Source organism: Hemitrygon akajei, chromosome 11 (assembly GCF_048418815.1).
Source record: "Hemitrygon akajei chromosome 11, sHemAka1.3, whole genome shotgun sequence".
Lineage (NCBI taxonomy): Eukaryota > Metazoa > Chordata > Chondrichthyes > Myliobatiformes > Dasyatidae > Hemitrygon > Hemitrygon akajei.
In genome coordinates this window covers 49,361,280-49,381,693 of record NC_133134.1, presented here as the reverse complement: position 1 = coordinate 49,381,693, position 20,414 = coordinate 49,361,280, and the positions used below count along the sequence as shown (strand labels likewise).

At 45.1% G+C, this 20,414-nt stretch overlaps 1 protein-coding gene across 1 annotated transcript; it reads right to left on the bottom strand.

The window, feature by feature from the left end:
* Nucleotides 1–18,495: 18,495 nt before the first annotated feature.
* LOC140735587 (hemoglobin subunit beta-like) lies at nucleotides 18,496–20,002 on the bottom strand. Its single transcript, XM_073060809.1, has 3 exons — nucleotides 19,871–20,002; nucleotides 19,391–19,598; nucleotides 18,496–18,835 (listed from the first exon to the last, which is right to left on the bottom strand). Exons 1-3 carry the CDS (start codon nucleotides 19,960–19,962, stop codon nucleotides 18,707–18,709), a joined length of 429 nt encoding a protein of 142 aa, XP_072916910.1. The 5' UTR covers nucleotides 19,963–20,002; the 3' UTR covers nucleotides 18,496–18,706.
* Nucleotides 20,003–20,414: the final 412 nt, after the last annotated feature.

Sequence of the window (20,414 nt, the reverse complement as noted above, 5' to 3'; positions counted from 1 at the left end):
GAATATACACAATAGGCCATTTCCAGAACACCCAAGTGCACAAGTCTTGCAAATCCATGATTGGGTATATTTTAGTTATCAACCATGTTCACATTTGTCCAGCCTTGAGCCAGTTGAACACCATGTTTCAATATCTACAAAGCGATTATTACAACAGCAGACTTTAATGGTAGAACTCAGGACATTTACCTGTTTGTTACCAAAATATTTTTAGTTTAAAGTGAGAAGAGTTTCTGGAGAGAAGAAAGCAGATGTAATTGAATTTGATGCTTGATTATTTCTTAAAGTTGAAGGGTTTTGGAGTATTATTCAGTCTCCCATGTTTCCTCACCTGGACAGGTGAGAGATCCAAAGCATGGAGAAGAACAATGGTATAGTTATGGTTGGAGTAGAGCAGGAAGGTGTTAATGGTGGGGAAGAGTGAGCATGATTGAGCAGAAATGGTTTGGTTATTCTCATGTTTATAGAACATGGATAGTAGAGGACTAAAAGGCATACATCAGATCTATGGGTAAAAGCAACACAGATGAACTCACAGCTGACTGACTGAGGCTGGGATGGTGTTGGCTGGAAATGAACACCTAATGGTCACAGGATGGATGGGAAGGTGATCTCAAGGCTAAATCTGACACCAAAGATGTTGAGTTTTAGACGGTTGCCAGCAGAATGGATAGAGTGAGATACTGCAGAATACAGTGACAAGGGCCAAAGAAATATCTCCATGATTCAACTTGTCAAGATGCGCCATTTTTGTTTTAGCAAATGTCAACAAAAGTGCATTTCACCCAGACTAACACAGTGAGCAAAAAATGTAATTGGGTCCATTAACAAACTGATCAATTGATAAAATAGTGGTCCTAAGTTTAGTGATTATTTAAGGGAACCAAGTTGCTTTTGCCTTGAATATAAAATCTCATTGATTAATCTGCTGCCGAGCAAGGCTAATTTTATGTACTCCTGATAATAAAATAAATATAAAGCAAAACAAATACCTAAGATTGAATGACAATGTTAGCTGTTCAAAATATAAAAACACAGAAATTCAAATTGTACCAAACTACCAATAAAAGTTTGAAGTAAATTTCTACTCAGTTGATAGTGGAAATTAGACAAGAGATCTCACAACTGAGAGGTAATGGAGGATTTGTGAGAAATGGCGGTGAGGTGTGGGGTCAGTGTTGCTGGAGAAACTGACAGTGTGTTCTAGAAAAGGCTGAATGTTGGGTTATCCGGTGAATGTGTTTAGCAGGAGTTCCATACCAATAAAGTATAAAGTGGCTTCAGACAAAGCTGTATTTATGTTCAATGTTCTTTGTTTTTATATCTTAACTTTGACCTAACTCTCTGTCACCTGTTCGAGGACAGATAGAGCTAATGTGAGGAAAATATTTCCACCAATTACCATTCCTTCTGATTTTCCCATCTCTGAGGCAGAATATTCTGTCCTCAGCAAGGGCCTTAACTTTGTCCTCCTTCAACCACACCTCAGTTGGTTTTGCACTTGCCATGACACTGAGCTCTTCTTCTGTTGCCCTGTCTCTGAGCCCACTTCTTTGGCATTCCACACCATCCCACACCAATGACTCCTCCTCCCATCTTCAAACGTCCTCTTCTTGGAGATCCCACTCTGGTCCTCTGCCTGCTCTGGATATTTTTTTCTCTAATTGCCGACAAGACCACAACTGAGTCAACTTCACCACTCCTCTCTCCTCTTTGAAACTTACTGCCTCTGAAAAGCACTACCCGCCACTGTCCACAATCCCAAACTTACCATCAAACCAGCAGACAAAGAGGGTGCTAGTGTAGTGTTGTAGACTGACCTCTGCCTTGCTGAGGCCAAGCAGCAACTCTCAACACCTCCTGTTACCTACCACTTGAAAAAGGATCCCACACAGGACCATCAGGACATTGTCTCCGGCATCATCACTAAACACATCAACTCTAGAGAACTCATAGTTCCCTTACCCCACGCTGCCCATTTTGACCCAACAATGCCTGCCTTTTCATTGGCTACGTAGAGCAGTGCATGTTCTAAGCCTTCACTGTTAATGCTTCCCAACTCTTCCTGCACTACACTGATGATTGCATGGCTATGTCATGCACCCATGATGAGCTTGTCAATTTAATCAACTTTGCCTCCAACATCTACTCTGCCCATAAATTCACTCGGTCCATTTCTGACACCTCCCTCCCCTTTCTTGATCTCTCTGCCACCATCTCTGGAGACAAGTTATCTAATGTCATCTTTTATAAACCTGCTGATTCTCTCTTTCTTCCCTGTCTCCTGTAAAAATACTATTCCCTTTTCTCAGTCCCTTTGTCTCCACTGCATCTGTTCCCAGGATGAGGCTGTCCTTTCCAGAACATCAGAGATGTTCTCCTTCTCGAAAGAGCAGGGTTTTTCCTTCCTCCACAATTGATGCTACCCTCAGCCATATCTGCTCCATTTCCTGGACACCCGCACTCAGCTCATCTTCCTGCAGCCTTAACAGGAATGGAGTTCTTCTTGTCATCAGCTACACCACATGAGCCTATAAATCCCACACGTCATTCTCAGCAACTTCCACCATCTTAAACAGGACCCTATCGCCTAACACATCTTTACCACACCCCCACTCTGCTTTCCACAAGGATCATTCCTCTGTGATTTCCTTGATTATTTGTCCTTCCCCACTAATCTCCCTCCCTTCATGTGACAGATATGCTGTACTTGACAATTGATCTCCTCCCTTACCCATACAGTTTTTCGAGATGAGGCAACACTTCAGCTGTGAATCTGTTGGGGTTGTCAATTGTTTCCAATGCTCCCAATGCGACCTCCTCTATATTTCAAAAAGAACAGACAGGGACACAAAAGAGGTTGGGGCGTGGCATTGCTAATTGGGGATAGGGTCACAGCTGCAGAAGAGGAGGAAGTCATGGTCTACTGAATCAGTGTGGGTGGAAGTCAGAAACAGGACTGGGGCAATAGCTCTACTGGGTGTTTTTTATAGCCCCCCCCCCCCAATAGTAAAAGAGATATTGAGGAGCAGATAGGGAGGATTCTGGAATGGTGCAATAATAATAGGGCTGTTGTGATGAGAGATTTTAACTTCCCTAATATTGATTGGCATCTCCTTAGTGCAAGGGGTTTAGATGGGTGGAGCTTGATAGATGTGTTCAGTAAGGTTTTCTGATGCAATATGTAGATAAGCCAACTGGAGGAGAGGCTGTTCTTGATCTGGTATTGGGAAATGAACCTGGTCAGGTGTCAGGTCTCTCAGTGGGAGAACATTTCTATCTCCTTTACCATAGCATTGGAGAGGGATAGGAACAAACAAGTTAGGAAAGCATTTAATTGGAGTAAGGGGAAATATGAAGCTGTCAGGCAGGAACTTGGAAGCATAAATTGCAAGCAGATGTTCTCAGGGAAATGCACAGTAGAAATGTGATAAATGTTCAGGGAACATTTGCATGGATTTCTGCATAGGTATGTTCCACTGAGGTAGAGAAAGGATAGTAGGGTTAAAGAACCATAGTGTACAAAACCATAGTGTAGAAAATCTCATTAAGAAGAAAAGAAAAGCTTACAAAATGTTCAAGAAACTAGGTACTGTTAGAGCTCTAGAAAATTATACGGTTTCTAGGAAGGAGCTTAAGAATGGAATTAGGAGATCCAGAAGGGGCCATGAAAAGCGGGCAGGATGGTTAGCAGGGTTAAGGAAAACCCCAAGGCATTCTGCAAGTATGTGACAAGCAAGAGGATGAGCTGTTTGAGAAAAGGACCAGTCAGGTGCAATAGTGGAAACATGTGCATGGAGTTGGAGGAGGTAGCAGAGGTACCTAATGAATACTTTGCTTCGGTATTCACCAGGGAAAAAGACCTTGGCAGTTGTGGAGGTGACTTACAGCAGACTGAAATGCTTGAACACATAGACATTAAGAAAGAGGATGTGCTGGAGCTTTTGAAAAGCATTAAGTTAGATAGGTTACTGGGACCAGATGAGAAATACAACAGGCTACTGTGGGAAGTGAGTGATGTGATTGCTGAGCCTCTTGCAATGAGAAGTACCGGACGATTGGAGGGTTGCAAATGTGGCTCCCTTGTTAAAGAAAGGGAGTAGAGCTAACCCAGGAAATTATAGACCAGTGAGTCTGACCGGTGGTGGGCAAGTTGTTGGAGAAGATCTTGAGAGGCAGGACTTATGAGCATTTGGAGAGACATAATCTGATTAGTGATAGCCAGCATGGCCTTATCAAGGGCAGGTTGTGCCTTACGAGCCAGATTGAAGTGTATGAGACTGTAGCAAAACACATTGATGAAGGTAGAGTAGTGAATGTAGTGTATATGGATTTTAGTAAGGCATTTGATAAGGTTCCCCATGCAAGGCTCCTTCAGAAAGAAAGGAGGCATGGGATCCAAGGAGACCTTGCTATGTGGATCCAGAATTGTCTTGTCAACAGAAGGCAAAGGGTGGTTGTAGATGGTTAGTATTATGCATGGAGGTCAGTGACCAATGGTGTTCCATAGGAATCTGTTCTGAGAACCCTCTTCTTTTTGATTTTTATAAATAACCTGGATGAAATAGAAGGGTGGTGGTTCAGTAAGTTTGCTGATGACACAAAGGTTAGGGGTGTTGTGGATAGTCTGGAGGGTTGTCAGAGGTTACACCGGGACATCGATAGGATGCAGAACTGGGCTGAGAAGTGGCAGATGGACTTCAACCCAGATAAGTATGAGGTGGTTCATTTTGCTAGGTCCAATTAGAAGACAGAATATAATATAAATGGTAAGACACTTGGCAGTGTGGAGGATCAGAGAAATCCTGGGATCCATGTCGATAGGTCACTGAAAGATGTTGCGCAGGTTGACAGTGTTGTAAGAAGGCATGTGGTATGTTGGCATTCATCAACCATGGGACTGAGTTCAGGAGCTGTGAGGTTATGTTACAGCTATATAAGACCTTGGTCAAACCCCACTTGGAGTACTGTGTTCAGTTCTGGTCACCTCACTACAGGATGGATGTAGATACTATAGAGAAAGTGCAGAGGAGATTTACAAGGATGTTGCCTGGATTGGAGGGCGTACTTTATGAGAATATGTTGAATGAACTTGGTCTTTTCTCCATGGAGCGACGAAGGATGAGAGGTCGCCTGATAGAGTTGTATAAGATGATGAGGGGCATTGATTGTGTGGATAGCCAGAGGATTTTTCCCAGGGCTGAAATGGCTAACACGAGACGGCATAGTTTTAAGGTGCTGGGAAATAGGCACCGAGGGGATGTCAAGGGTAAGTTTTTCACATAGAGGGTGGTGGGTGCATGTAATGCACTTCTGGCAATGGTGGTGGAAGCAGATACAATAGGGTCTTTTAAGAGCCTCTTAGAGGAGCTTCAATAAACAGAGGACTCTGCACTAAGGAAATTCTAGGCAGCTCCTAGGTTAGGTTAGATGGGCAGCACAACATTGTGGGCAGAAGGGCCTGTAATGTGCTGTAAATTTTTATGTTCTATGTTTATATTGGTGGGATTTGATGTAAATTAGGGGACAGTATGTTTGAGCACCTCTGCTCCATCCACCAAATGCCAATGCACAACCATTTTAATTCCTATTCCCATTCCCATTCTGGCATATTGATCCATGGCCTCCTCTTCTGCCATGATAAGGCCACTCTCAGAGTAGAGGAGGAATGCTTCATATTGTGTATAGGAAGCCTCCAACTTGATTACATGAAAACTGATTTCTCTTTCTGGTAAAAAAAAAAAAAGCCCCTCCTCATACCTTGTTCTTCTGTTCTCCACTCTGGCTTCTTCCCTCTTCTTCATGCTGGCCCATCACCTACCATCTGGTGTCAGTTTTTCTTCCTTTTGTCCCAAGGTCTGCTCTCCTCTTCTATCAGAGTCCTTTCTCTCTAGACCTTTACCTTTCCCACGCACATGGCTTCATCTATCACATTCTAGCTGCTAATATTTCCCCTCTCCACACCTTTCACGTTGGTGTCTTCCTGCTTCCTTTCCAGTCCTGAAAAGAGTCTTGGCCTGAAATTCTGATTATTCATTCATTTTCATTATTGCTGTCTGACCTTCTGATTCCCTCCAGCACCGTGTGTGTGTGTTGCTCTGGATTTCCAGCTTCTGCAGAATATCTCGTGTTTGTAATGTCCATGAATTTGTTGCTGTCAGAGAAACAATGATAATAGTGTAGCGGTGTGCTACACGCAGCGCTGAAATAATGACACGTAGTCGATGAGCTGCAGTTGCAAAAGAGATTTATTCGAACTTCGCGGCCTCGCTTTAAAGCCTTCCTGATCCCGCCCTCCCCAGGCGGGAATGCTGTAGGGGGCACGTATTCAGTCCCGTCCCACGTGCGGGCTTTTCCCCTTGCTGGTGAAGCAGACTTGACGCCCTCTTTGGGACCGGCCTCAATGCCAGCGCGCGCCACTTTGTGAGCCGGTTCGAGTGCGCTGGGAAGTGGGTCGCCGCATAACCCCCCCCCCCCCCCCCCCCCCAGAACCGGCGATACACCCCCCAATGTCCACAGTCTGGGCCAGACTCTGTTTGGGAGGTCTGCCTCTGCACTGCGGTGCCGGAATCTCGACCGGCTGCGCCAAGTCCACATTGGCCAGTTTGAGTCGGTCCACCGTGAAAACCCCCTCTCTCCCCCCAATGTCTAGCACGAATGTGAACCCGTTGTTTCTGATCACCGTAAACGGCCCCTCGTAGGGCCTCTGTAGCAGTGCCCGATGTCCGCCCCGTCATATAAAAACGAACTTACAGTTTAGCAGGTCTTTGGGTATGCAGGTCGGGTTCGGCCCATGCTGCGAAGTGGGTATGGGGGCCAGGTTACCGAGCCTCTCGCGTAGTCTGCCCAGGACTGCTGCAGGTTCTTCCTCTTACCCCCTTGGGGCTGGTATGAACTCTCCTGGGACGACCAGGGGTGCGCCGTACACTAACTCGGCCAAAGAGGTGTGCAGATTGTCTTTGGGCGCCGTGTGGATTCCGAGCAGGACCCAGGGAAGCTCGTCCACCCAGTTAGCTCCTCGCAGGCGGGACATGAGAGCCGACTTCAGGTGACAGTGGAAACGCTCCACCAGTCCGTTCGACTGTGGGTGGTAAGCAGTTGTGTGGTGCAGCTGTGTCCCCAAAAGGCTGGCCATCGCTGACCACAGGCTGGAGGTGAACTGGGCGCCTCTGTCGGAGGTAATGTGGGCTGGTACACCAAAGCGGGACACCCAGGTGGCGATCAGTGCCCGGGCGCAAGATTCAGAGGTGGTGTCGGTGAGCGGGACCGCCTCTGGCCATCTTGTGAACCAGTCCACGATAGTGAGGAGGGGCCGCGCTCCACGCAACACTGGCAGGGGGCCCACGATATCCACATGAATGTGGTCGAAACACCGGTGGGTGGGGTGGAACTGCTGCCGCAGAGCTTTCGTGTGTCGCTGCACCTTGGCAGTTTGGCAGTGCATGCACGTTTTGGCCCATTCACTGACCTGCTTGCGGAGTCCGTGCCAAACGAACCTGTTGGCTACCATCCGGACGGTTGTCCTGATGGAGGGGTGCGCTAAGTTGTGAATGGAGTTGAAAACGCGCCGCCGCCAGGCTGCCGGGACGACGGGGCGGGGTTGGCCGGTGGTGACGTCACAGAGTAGGGTCCTCTCACCTGGGCCTACAGGGAGACTGCGGTTCTGTAACTTGGGATCTCCTCGTCTGCCTGCTGCGCCTCCGCCAATGCTTCATAGTCTACCCCTTGGGACAGGGCTTGAATGGTAGGGCGAGAGAGAGCGTCCGCCACGACATTGTCCTTTCCCGAGACATGCCGGACATCCGTCGTGTATTCAGAGATGTAGGAAAGATGTCGCTGCTGGCGGGACGACCAGGGATCGGACACCTTTGTGAACGCAAAGGTAAGCGGTTTGTGGTCCGTGAATGCGGTGAAGGGCCTACCTTCCAAGAAGTACCTGAAATGCCGGATTGCCAGGTATAGCGCCAACAGTTCCCGGTCGAAAGCACTGTATTTGAGCTTGGGTGGTCGCAGGTGTTTGCTGAAAAACGCCAGGGGTTGCCAGCGACCCTCGATGAGTTGTTCCAGCACCCCACCGACTGCTGTGTTAGATGTGTCCACTGTGAGGGCGGTAGGGACGTCCATTCTGGGGTGCACTAGCATCGCTGCGTTTGCTAAGGCTTCTTTTGTTTTAATGAAAGCGGCAACGGACTCCTCGTCCCAGGTAATGTCCTTGCCCGGACCCGACATCAGGGCGAACAGGGGGCACATGATTCGGGCAGCTGAAGGAAGGAAGCAGTGGTAGAAATTTACCATACCCACGAATTCCTGAAGGCCTTTGATTGTGTCGGGTTGGGGGAAATGGCGGACTGCGTCTACCTTAGCGGGCAAAGGGGGTGCCCTGTCTTTAGTAATCCTGTGGCCCAGGAAGTCGATGGTGTTGAGCCCGAACTGGCATTTGGCCGGGTTGATTGTCAGGCCGTATTCACTCAGTCGGGTGTAGAGTTGACGGAGGTGGGACAGACGCTCCTGACGACTGCTGCTGGCTATGAGGATGTCGTCCAAATAGATGAAAGCGAAGTCCAGGTCGCGTCCCACCGCGTCCATTAACTGCTGAAACGTCTGTGTGGCATTCTTTAGGCCGAATGGCATGCGGAGGAACTCGAAAAGGCCGAAAGGGGTGATGAGTGCCGTTTTGGGGACATCGTCTGGATGCATCGGGATTTGATGGTATCCCCGGACGAGGTCCACCTTGGAGAAGATCCGTGCGCCGTGCAGGTTTGCTGCAAAATCATGTATGTGCGGCACAGGGTAGCGGTCCAGTGTGGTAGCCTCGTTCAGCCTGCGGTAGTCGCCGCATGGTCTCCAGCCCCCTGATGCTTTGGGCACCATGTGCAGGGGGAGGCCCATGGGCTGTCAGACCGCCGTATGATCCCCAATTCCTCAATCCTCTTGAACTCCTCCTTCGCCAGTCGGAGCTTGTCCGGGGGAAGCCTTCGAGCACGGGTGTGGAGGGGTGGTCCCTGTGTTGGGATGTGGTGCTGTACGCCGTGTCTGGGCATGGCTGCCATGAACTACGGTGCCAGAACCGATGGGAAATCCGCCAGGACTCTGGTGAAGTCGTTGTTGGACAGCGTGATGGAGTCTAGGTGTGGAGCTGGCGACTGAGCTTCACCCAGGGAGAACGTTTGAAAGGTCTTGGCGTGGACCAGTCTCTTCCTTGGCAGGTCGACCAGTAGGCTGTGAGCTCGCAAAAAATCCGTGCCCAGGAGCGGTTGGGCTACAGCGGCCAGTGTGAAGTCCCACGTGAACTGGCTGGTGCCAAACAGTAGCTGCACCGTATGGGTGCCGTAGGTCCTTACTGTGCTGCCGTTCGCGGCCCTCAGGGTGGGACCCGGTGCCCTGTTGTGGGTGTCGTAACTCGTCAGAGGTAAGACGCTGATCTCGGCTCTGGTGTCGACCAAAAAACGGCGTCCTGACCACTTGTCCCACACATACAGGAGGCTATCCCGATGGCCAGCCGCCGTGGCCATCAGCGGCGGCTGGCCTGGGCGTTTCCCGGGAACTTGCAGGGCAGGCTTCTGCACCCCACCGCTGGTGGTAGAAGCACCATTGTTCGTTGGTCTCTTCACCCCTGCCTCTGGGGTTAGCGGGCTCTGCTGCCGGGTCTGGTCTGGCCTGCTGCTGGGAGTGTGGCCTGGTGATCTGTGCGACGGATGCCCCACTCCCCTTCTTGGCATTCCACAGCAAGTCTGCCCAGGCTGCCACCTTCCGGGGGTCGCTGAAATCCGCGTCAAACAGCAGCAGGCGTATATCCTCGGGCAGCTGCTCCAGGAATGCCTGCTCAAACATGAGGCAGGGCTTGTGTCCTCCGGCCAGGGACAGCATCTCATTCATCAAAGCCGATGGCGGTCTGTCTCCCAAACCATCCAGGTGCAGTAAGCGGGCAATTCACTCACGCCGTGAGAGTCCAAAAGTCCTTATGAGCAGAGCTTTGAATTCTGTGTATTTGCCGTCCGCTGGGGGCGACTGTATGAACTCCTCAACCTGGGCCGCTGTTTCCTGGTCGAGGGAGCTCACAACGTAGTAGTAACGTGTGTCCTCCGAGGTTATCTGCCGAACGTGGAATTGGGCTTCTGCTTGCTGGAACCACAGGTGAGGTCGCAGCGTCCAGGAGCTTGGCAGTTTCAACGAAACTGCATGAACAGATGCGGCGTCGTTCATCTTCGGCTCAAATATCGTTTGGGCCGTCGGGGTCACCAATTGTAGCGGTGTGCTACATGCAGCGCTGAAATAACGACACATAGTCGATGAGCTGCAGTTGCAAAAGAGATTTATTCGAACTTCGTGGCCTCGCTTTAAAGCCTTCCTGATCCCGCCCTCCCCAGGCGGGAATGCTATAGGGGGCGCATATTCACAGTCCCGTCCCGCGTGCGGGCTTTTCCCCTTGCTGGTGAAGCAGACTTGGCGCCCTCTTTGGGACCTGCCTCAATGCCGGCGCGCGCCGATTTGTGAGCCGGTTCGAGTGCGCTGGGAAGTGGGTCGCCACAATAGGTTCATTGATTATGTTTGATCAGAGTGTTAGTCTTATACGAAGTTCAATTTTCAAAGTAAATTTATTATCAAAGTATGTATACACTCAGTGGGCATTTTATAAGGCACTTCCTGTACTTTATAAAGTGGCCACTAAGTATTGTTTGTGGTCCTCTGCTGCTGTTGCCCATCCACTTCAAGGTTTGATGAGTTGTGGGCGAATAGATCTCTCTACTGTCGCGAGGCAATACTAAACCTGCTACTATAGCTGGACAGTAATAGACCTCTCTACTGAAGGTAGGCTGTAATAGACCTCTCCATTGTAGGCAGGCCCTAATAGATCTCTTTGTAATAGCTAGACACTAATAGACAAACAAAGAAAGAGACTGACCAAAATCTCACCTTAGTCTTTGTCTCTTCTCACCAAAGCCTCTTGAACCAAAGCCACAAGCTCCCCTCTCTAATACCAGCCCACTCACAGAACATTCTCTCCCACAATGACTGCTCCATTAAACATCACACCTTTTCATAGGCCTCTGTCAAGTGACTAATACACAGCAATATCACAAGCCTGCCAAAATGTTTCAAAGGCCCCGCTCACATTTTAATCCCTGCACTCAGCTCACTCACTTCCAAACAAGAGTCTGCTTGTGATAGGTACCATGAGTTAGTATAAATACGATGATCCAAATGGCCTCCTCTTATGTTGGATGGATAAATGAAAAAATGGTAAATATGAGGAACGTTTTTTGTGTTTGCCTGCAGAAAATAGGGAGAAAATCAATGGTTGATATCAGTTCTTATGGAACCCTGATTTACAACCAGCCCTGATTGTACATTGGTCCACTTGGATCCAAATATTGTATAAGTCACTCACTTTAGCCCACTCCTTATCATCAGCCAGAATGTCCACCAAACCCCACTTCCCAGATTATTGCCCCACCATCTTTGACATCCTCTGTGAAGGGTTAAATGGTTTACAGTTTATGAGGTTTGATTATATGACAGGAAATTTTTTGCACTCTTTGTTTAATATTTGCTTTGCATTTCTTATAGTACCTTATTGTACATTTTACATATTGCACATAACAACAACAAACAACAAATATGCTGTGATAATAAACCTAATTCTGATTCTGCTTCTGAAATTCTAAAACCCTAATGCACTACAAATGGGAGAAGTGGCTAATATTTGCTGCTGCTAAACAGAATGAGTTGGAGGCAAATAAATTAAGGGCCACTATAAAAGTGAAAATCAAAGTGATGAACTTAAACCTGTGAGGCTGCAGCCCGACTTGCTGTGAATCTCAGATGGTAACTCTTGGGAAAACATTACTGTTTGAATGTATTTTAACTGTTGTGACTGTGATCCAAGTCACTGAAGAGGTACTGAAGCCGATGATATAAAAGTCTTTACTCAGCCCAATAAGCAAGCATTCTTCTGGAGAAACTCACACAAAATTCAGGAGGAACTCAGCAGGTCAGGCAGCATCTCTGGAAAAGACTGATGATGGAGATCTGATGAAGGGTCTCATCCCAAAATGTCGACTGTTTACTCTTTTCCATAGATGCTGCCCGGCCTGCAGAGTGTTGTGTGTTGCTTTGGAATTCCAGCATCTGGAGATTTTCTAGTGTTTGTGATTCTTCTGAAGACACTCTTGCTAGAATCTCACAAACACATAAGTTACCTAGAAAACGTAATATGTAGAGATTACTGGCAAAGTGTAATGGCAGATGCATAATGTAGAGCAGAGTGTAAGGGTAGTGGTGAGGCAGCCGGAAAATAACTTATAACATTTTCTTAGCATTGCTCCTGTGCCTTTTGGTGTTGCTTTTGAGTTAAACTTTACCCACCAGAGCTTCACAATGAACTTTACAATTTCCTGGATCTTTTTCCCCTCTTCACACCATCCATTGTTATCTGCAGCTCTGCCCCTGTTGTGTTACACCATGGGCCCTACCAACCTTCCTACAAGTTTAAAATGACTGCTGATAATGATTAGAGGCCATGACCACTTCCCCAACAAGATGAATCGTCATGACCTTAATCTGAGCCAATGATACCCACCCAGTGGTATTACACCCTATGGATGTGATCCAATGCAATGCACAGTAGAGTCATTGACTAGACACTTCCATCACAATGATGAGGTAGGTCACAAATCTGAGACACAAGAGATTACAGATGCTAGAATCTGCACCCAAGGATCGAGCTGGAGGTGGAGCTCAGTGGGTTAAGCAGTGTTCGAAGACGGAAATGGACAGTCAACATTTTTGTCAAGACCATTATAAAGAATTCAATTAAATTGATTTTATTGCTTACATCCTTCATATATACATGAGGAGTAAATATCTTTACGTTACGTCTCCATCTAAATGTGCAATGTGCAATTTACAGTAATTTATAATATATAATATGTACAAAAGAACAGTCAATATAACATAGAAATACAATTGTATCAGCAGGAATTAATCAGTTTGATGGCCTGGTGGAAGAAGCTGTCCTGGAACCTGTTAGTCCTGGCTTTTATATTGTGGCACCGTTTCTGGGATGGTAGCAGCTGGAACAGTTTGTGGTTAGGGTGGCTCAGGTCCCCAATGATCCTTTTACACATTTGTCTTTATAAATGGGAAGTTCACATTAATAGATGTGCTGGGCTGTCCACACCACTTACTGCAGAGTCCTGCATTTGAGGGAAGTACAGTTCCCATACCAGGGCAGTGATGAAGCCAGCTAGGGTGCTTTCATTTTTGCCACTGTAGAAGGTTTTTGGCCAAAGGTTTTGGGCGCAGAAACATTTGGTTTATGAGAGACAGGGTGTCAGCTGCATCAGAGTGTTAAGATAAAGTCAGATGTATGAGTATTACAGTAGAGTAAAAGGAATTACTGAGACATGAGAGAGGAGCTGGCCAAAGTAGATTGGAAGGGGACACTAGCAGGGATGATGGCAGAACAGCAATGACTGGAGATTGGTGGTGACAATTCCAAAGGCACAGGATAGATACATCCCAAGATGAAGAGTATTCTAAAGGGAGGATGATGCCGCCGTGGCTGACAACAGAAGTCAAACTCAGCTGAAGAGGAATAGCGAGAACAAATAATATTTCAAAAATTAATGAGAAGTAAGAGTACTGGGAAGCTTTAAAAACCAATGGAAGGCAGCTAAAAAAGTCATAAGTAGAGAAAAGATGAAATATGAAGGTAAGCTAGCCAATAATATAAAAGCATTACCAAAAGGTTTTTTCAGATATTTAAAGAGTAAAAGAGAAGTGAGAGCAGATATCAGACTGCTGGAAAATTATACTGAAGAGGTAGTAATAGGGGGCAGAAGAACTGTGTAAGAATTTAGCATCAGTCTTAACTATGGAAGACATTAGTAGTATGCCAGAAATGAGTGTGTCAGGAGGAGAGTGAGTGTAGTTGCTATTACTCAGGAGAAGGTGCTTGGGAATCTGAAACTCCTGAAGGTAAATAAGTCACCTAGACCAGATGGACAACCCCAGGTTCTGAATGAGGTAGCTGAAGAGATTATGGAGGCATTAGTAATGATCTTCCGTGAATCAACAGGTTCTGGAATGGTTCTGGAGGACAGGAATATTGTCAGTGATACTCCACTCTTTTAGAAGGGAGGGGGCAGAAGAAAGCAAATTCTAAGCCAGTTAGCCTGACCTCAGTGGTTGGGAAGATGTAGGAGTCCATAATTAAGGTTGAGGTTTCATGGTACTTGGAGGTACATTGTAAAATAAGCCAAAGTCAGCATAGTTTCCTTCAGGGGAAATCTTGTCTGGAAAATCTGTTGGAATTCTTTGAGGGCAAGATGGATAGAGATGAGTCAGTGGATGTGGTTTATTTGGATTTTAAGAAGGCCTTTGACAAGGTGTCACACATGAGGCTGCTTTACAACATAAGAGCTCATGGTACTACAGATAAAAATACTCACATCGATGGAAGATTGACTGACTAGCGGGAGTCAAAGAGTGGGAATAAAGGAGGCCTATTTTGGGTTGGCTGCCAGTGACTACAAGAAAGTGTTACGAACCCCGTAACTGGGTCACTTACCAGCAAAGATAGAGAGGTCCATTGAAGTCTGATGATACTATTTTAACAGTATTTATTAGTAAAAATACACAAAAATAATATCAATGCAAATATACAGATAATGTACGTCGTCAATACTAAATCTAAAAGTGCGGGTATAATAATAATCAATAAGAAATAATCTCTATCGTTGTCTAGGGGATAATGTATTGTCCGATGGAAATATAAAGTTCACTCAGTTCATGCAGGCTGCAGCCTTTGGGGACTGCTGGGTTGCAATGGTTGGAGAGAGAGAGGGATTTGGAGAGAAACTTGCCGGCTTTCCTTTTATGATTTCGATCCGTCGGAGTCTCGTTGGTGTGGCCGTTAACTTGTGGCCTCTCCTTTAGCTAAGCCGTTCTTCCGTGGTGAGCCCGCCAACCCAGGCAAGGGAGGACGCACATGGGCCCCCCACCGGCTGTCACTATTAAACGCTGTCACTGGATTTCTAGCGTTTCTCCTGGTGCATCTAAAGGGGTTGTTCCCCAGACCCTCTTTTATCCTTACTTACGGGGTCTCAGATGTCAATCAGGTTGGGATGATGCAATCTCTCAACCAGCCCACTCTGGTCGTCCCCTGAGGGGCTTCAATGAATAGTACAGTACTCAATACACAATTCCGTCTCCAAGAGACAATAGCCGTTATCAATGGTTCCGCTTTTGCTGAGGTCAGGACACATTCCAAACCTTGTGGATTCTGCGTGTTTCTCTCTCATTTCCTGGGTCCCAGACCTGAATTAATAGCGATCTTGTGATTCTCAAAAAGGAGGGGGCGACTTTGTACCCTTCGGCCCCTCAGAGTTGCGGCACATCCGTAACAAAAGATACTAGTATCGATAGAAGATCGGTTGACAAGTAGGAGGAAAAGAGTAGGAATAAAGAGGACCTGTTTTGGTTGGCAGCTGGTTTCTAGTGATGTTCTGCAGGGGTCGGGTGGGGATGGTTTCTTTTCATGTTGAAGATGATATAAAGATAGGTGTAAGGGCAGGTGGTGTGATGACTTAAATATATTGGGAGAATGGAGAAAGAAGTGGTAGATGGAATATTGTAGAGTATTGGGAGGTGATTGGCCATGCACCTTGGTAGAAAGAATAAAAATGCAGACTATTTTCCACACAGGGCGATAATTCAGAATTGCAGAATGGTGTAGAGGGACGTGATATCAGAATTCACTTCAGTGTTGCAGTTACAAAGGAAATGCTCTGCAGATGGACAATAAGCTGCAACTCTATAATGAGGTAGTTTTTGAGGTTGACCATTGATTGCATCATACAAGTGGACTATTTCATAGTTCTAAGTTCAAAGTTCGAAGTAAAATTATTATGAAAATACGAATATGTTACCAGAAATAATCCTGAGATTCATTTTCTTGCGCACACTCAACAAATCCGAGAACCATAATAGAATCAATGAATCACCACATTCAACATGGTGGACGAACAGCCCATGAGTAAAAAACAACAAACTGTGCAAGTACAAGGCAGAAAAGAAAACAATGAGTATTGAGTACAGGAGGTGAAGAATCCTTGAAAGTGAGTCCAAAGGTTGTGGAAACAGTTTAGTGATGGGGAAAGGCAAGTTGAATGAAGTTATTTTCATTAGTTCAAGAGACTGTATCTTTTTCCTGAAAGCAGCCGGGAGAAGAGAGCATGATTTGGGTGGGGTGGGGTCCCGGATGATGGATGCAGCTTTACTACAGCAGTGTGCCATGTAGATGTGTTGAATGGAGGGGAGGGCTTTACCTGTGATGGACTGAGTTGCGTTCATCATTATTCTTATAGTCTTTTATAGTCTTATAACAAATGGAACAGAAACTATCCTTGATCCTAAAGATACCCACTTTCAGGCTTTTGATTCTCCTGTTTGATAGCAGAGGAGATAAGAGAGAACGTTAAGGCAATAGCAGTTGAAGTTTGTTTTTTTATACCACATTTAGTGTAAGCCCGGACTTTTCATTCAATGTTGAAACACTTAATTCTATCAATTCCTGGCTATGGCTGGTACATTTATTTACAAAGCACAAATGTCATCGCCAGCTCCCACAAAACACATCACATCCATCCTTTACATTCAACTCTAAGTTCTGGGAATAGAGAGATTGCAATTGTGGCTCTTTCTCCGTGGGTCACCCTTTCCTGATTTACTCACAATCCTCAGACAGTGCAGGATCTTATGCTGGCTACTGTCTGATTTACATCGTACTCACAGGCAGGGTGTCCAGATGACCACTGTCAGTACTTGCCCTCTGTCCTACACCAGCAGTCATTTCTGGCACCAAAGAACAACCAAGTGTATTCATTCCATGGTATTTCCTGCCTCTGAAATCAATTTTAAAAAGCTTAGCTTTATTTGTCACATGCACATTGAAACATTCAGTGAAATGCCTGATTCACGACAAATCAAACCAGCAAGGATTATACTGGACAGCCCACAAGGATCACCAAGGTTCTGGTACCAAAATGGCATGCCCACAATTGACTAACCCTAAAGCAAAGGCAATAGCAGGAAGAGAGGAAGCCAGGACACCTGGAGGAAATGCACTCAGTCTCGAGGAGAATGTGCAAACATCTTGCAGATGGGGGGGGGGGGGGGGAATCAAACCCAAATCTTACAGCCCGGGATGTAAAGTGATGGCATTAAATGCTAAGCTACTGTGCCAGCACATTTTTATAGTATATTAAAAATTATCTTTAAACCAAAGCACATCCTCGAGCAGATGAACCACATGGAACTCTGAAATTAGGAGCTTGTGAACTGTGACAATGTGTAGTGATGACCATTAATGTAGATGTTGGTGGTTTCTGTGGCAGAGAGCACCTTTACTCTGCTACAGCTGGTGATCTGGAAATAAACACTCAACTTGCTTTCACTTTATTTCCGATGGGGTCACAGTGAATGGCGGTGCTCACGAGATAGGCTTTATCTCTCTGTGGATGAGAAGATCAGATTGTGAAGGGTGACCAGTGGAAGAAAGAACCACAAACGCATTTCCTCCATTCCTAGAACTTAGAGCTGAATGTAATGGATGGATTTGTTAAATGGAAGCTAGAGTTGAACTCCCACATTTTGAACATAAATGTACCAGCTTTGCTCCACCTCCACATCACATCCTGTTGCAGCAACAGATGAGCATTTCTAATTTTGATGAAATATTTCTGATAATTCAGACAGGCCTCTGTTTACTTTCGACGTAAGTGATGTTTTCAGCAATGAAATGTGACAGTGTCTCACAGTGATCTGCCCATGTTGGTCTGAATGTGAAAAACAACAACCAAAGCTATTGTGGACATTTTCCTCATTTTAAAGTAGACAGTTGTTAAAGTAGCAGAGAATTTTCATTCTCTGCCCCTGTTGTTTTAAACTAAAAATTGTATTAATTTGTTCTATTCTGTATGCTATAATACATTTTCTAAGCAAAAGTGTGGGTGTTATCCCAGTCATCAAATCTCTTTTAAAAAAGGCCCTCTGATGAATAATTAAATCATTGCTCTGTATAGACAATCCTTTTATAATTCATCCAAACTATGTGCTACTGTTGTACAAAAATGGTCTACGATGTGATGGTGATGGGAGAATGGGGAGGTGTTAATGGATTATGTGGGTACAGAAAATCTAAGAGCTTTGGAATTACTCTGAGAACTGACAGTGTGTCACTGGGCTGAAACCTTGTTATGAAATGTGAATAAAAGTGAGAATTTGGCTGCGGCTTTACCCTAAATTACATCAGTTAGTTTATTTCTAAATTACTTCAGCAGATGAAAAATGCTTTGACCTGTGCTGGGACAGTGAAAGGTCCTACTTGTGCTCAATGTCTGCTTTTTAACACCAAATCGTTGTTCATCTCAACATTGACCAAGTCAAAGATATTTTAATATTCATTCTCTAGAGATGAAGAATTTACCTCTGTGAGAGAAATGTTGTTTCTTTATTTTAGCAAAAAGAATGCTTACAAATAATTTTCAACTTTTGAAGAAAATGACCATAAATGCCACCTTTACATTAGCATGACTTGAACTTGATGTTACACAAATTCTTTAAAGAAACAACACATTTTAGATACTGATAATACATGTTTTCATTGCATTTCTGAAGGTGGTGGAGGATGCAGGTTATAGATTTAATGGTAGTTGTTGGAGAGAGCTTCTGTCACCAGTTTAAAAAACTTGTAGGCAGCTTCATGTTCCTCTGGTCCGAATGCCGTTTTATCACGAAGAGCGAGTTCAACAATGAAGGCCTGGCTGAGAAGCTGTGAAGAAAAACAATAATTATACAACATTGAAACAAAACTGGAAAGCAAAACCCAAATCTCCAATGACTTCATACAGAACAGCCCAGAAAGAGTCTATTTTGTCCTCTGGGTCAATGTTCGTTCCCAGTGTTGTAAATACATTGGGCCCCACCTTTTTCCCTGTACCCTGACAACATATCCCAGTCTCATGTGCCCATCAAAGCCTTTTTGACTCTTTTTGACGAACAGTAGCTAATTAACCTGAAGCACTGCAAACTGGAGCGAACTCTCTACAGACAACAGCCAATGTGAGGATAATTTCAGTGTCCTTGGAGCAGTGAAGTCAAAAACAGTTCTGCATTTGTTAGGTGTTGAATAAAGGGAAATTGAAATCAACTTCTCAGGAAAATTTGAAAAGGACTGCCCTTTGCACAGTAAGCAGATGTGCTCCTTTTCCCTGCAGTTCAGTTCATGATGCTTGGTTGTCATGTTTGTTATAAGTTCTGTAATTGAGAAATATCTAAAACACCCCTTTAACTAAACTATGCACATCCTAAAAAGATGGGTTTTTACCTTGAAATTCTGAGTGTCCACTCCGATTTTTTGATGTTTACTGCTCAGTTCATAGAAATTAGTTTCAATATTCTTCAAATCCTCAATTGCAGTGTTCAGAGCCTTTAACACTTTGCCTGCATGAGTCTGAACACCAGGGTCACAGGCTGCAAAATGGCCATTGAAATTTTTAAACAGCCTGGTCGTCCAGGGATAGACAGCGAATACCCTAGAAAGAGAAAAAACAAGTTGCCAGTTTCTGTTGTGATAACTTAGAATTAATTAATTTCTCAAAGTTCATGATTGAGGAAATTTTTATCAAATAAAGAGCTGAGTTTCTGTGCATTTATCTGGAATCTCAGTGCAGTGTTGAATACTAGTTCCTTCACCCAATGACAGCATTTAGGCAAGCATAGCAAATTAAAGAACCTTCACTGGAACCATAGTTGAAAATACAGTGCATGATTTAAGCATAGAACAGAAAACACACTTCCATCATACCTTGCCAAGGCTTGGGCAGTTATTGCTTTCTTATCCAATTGGTCCCATTTGTTCCTGATGAATTGTTGCTGAGCCTGTGTTAATTTCACCATTTTGGTTGTTAAGCTCTCACTGTCACTGCTTGCACAAGAAAGCTGTGTTGATCTGGAGTTTTGACTTCACTTTTATAGGCTGCGAACTGGCTCATGGTTCAACACCTGACTGTAATAGGCTGACTACTAGATGGGCTGGGCACACTTTCCAAATATGGGCTGCAACCCTTCTGTGTTAACACTTGCTGAACAATTGCTTATCTGAGCCTCACTTCTGCCCATTCAACACCAAGAGTAATTCTCCAATTTTGTTGAATATTAATTCAATACACTCATTTTCAAACTGTAGAACTCTCTGGTTGTTAATTATTCAGCTGAATAGTTTTTCCATTAAATAATACTTTTTTCAAAAATTAATGCATTTCTGATGTTGAAATCAAATCCATGACTATTATAATATAGCTTCATTAATGTTCTCATCTGTAAAGATATGAGATTGTAACAATGAAAAA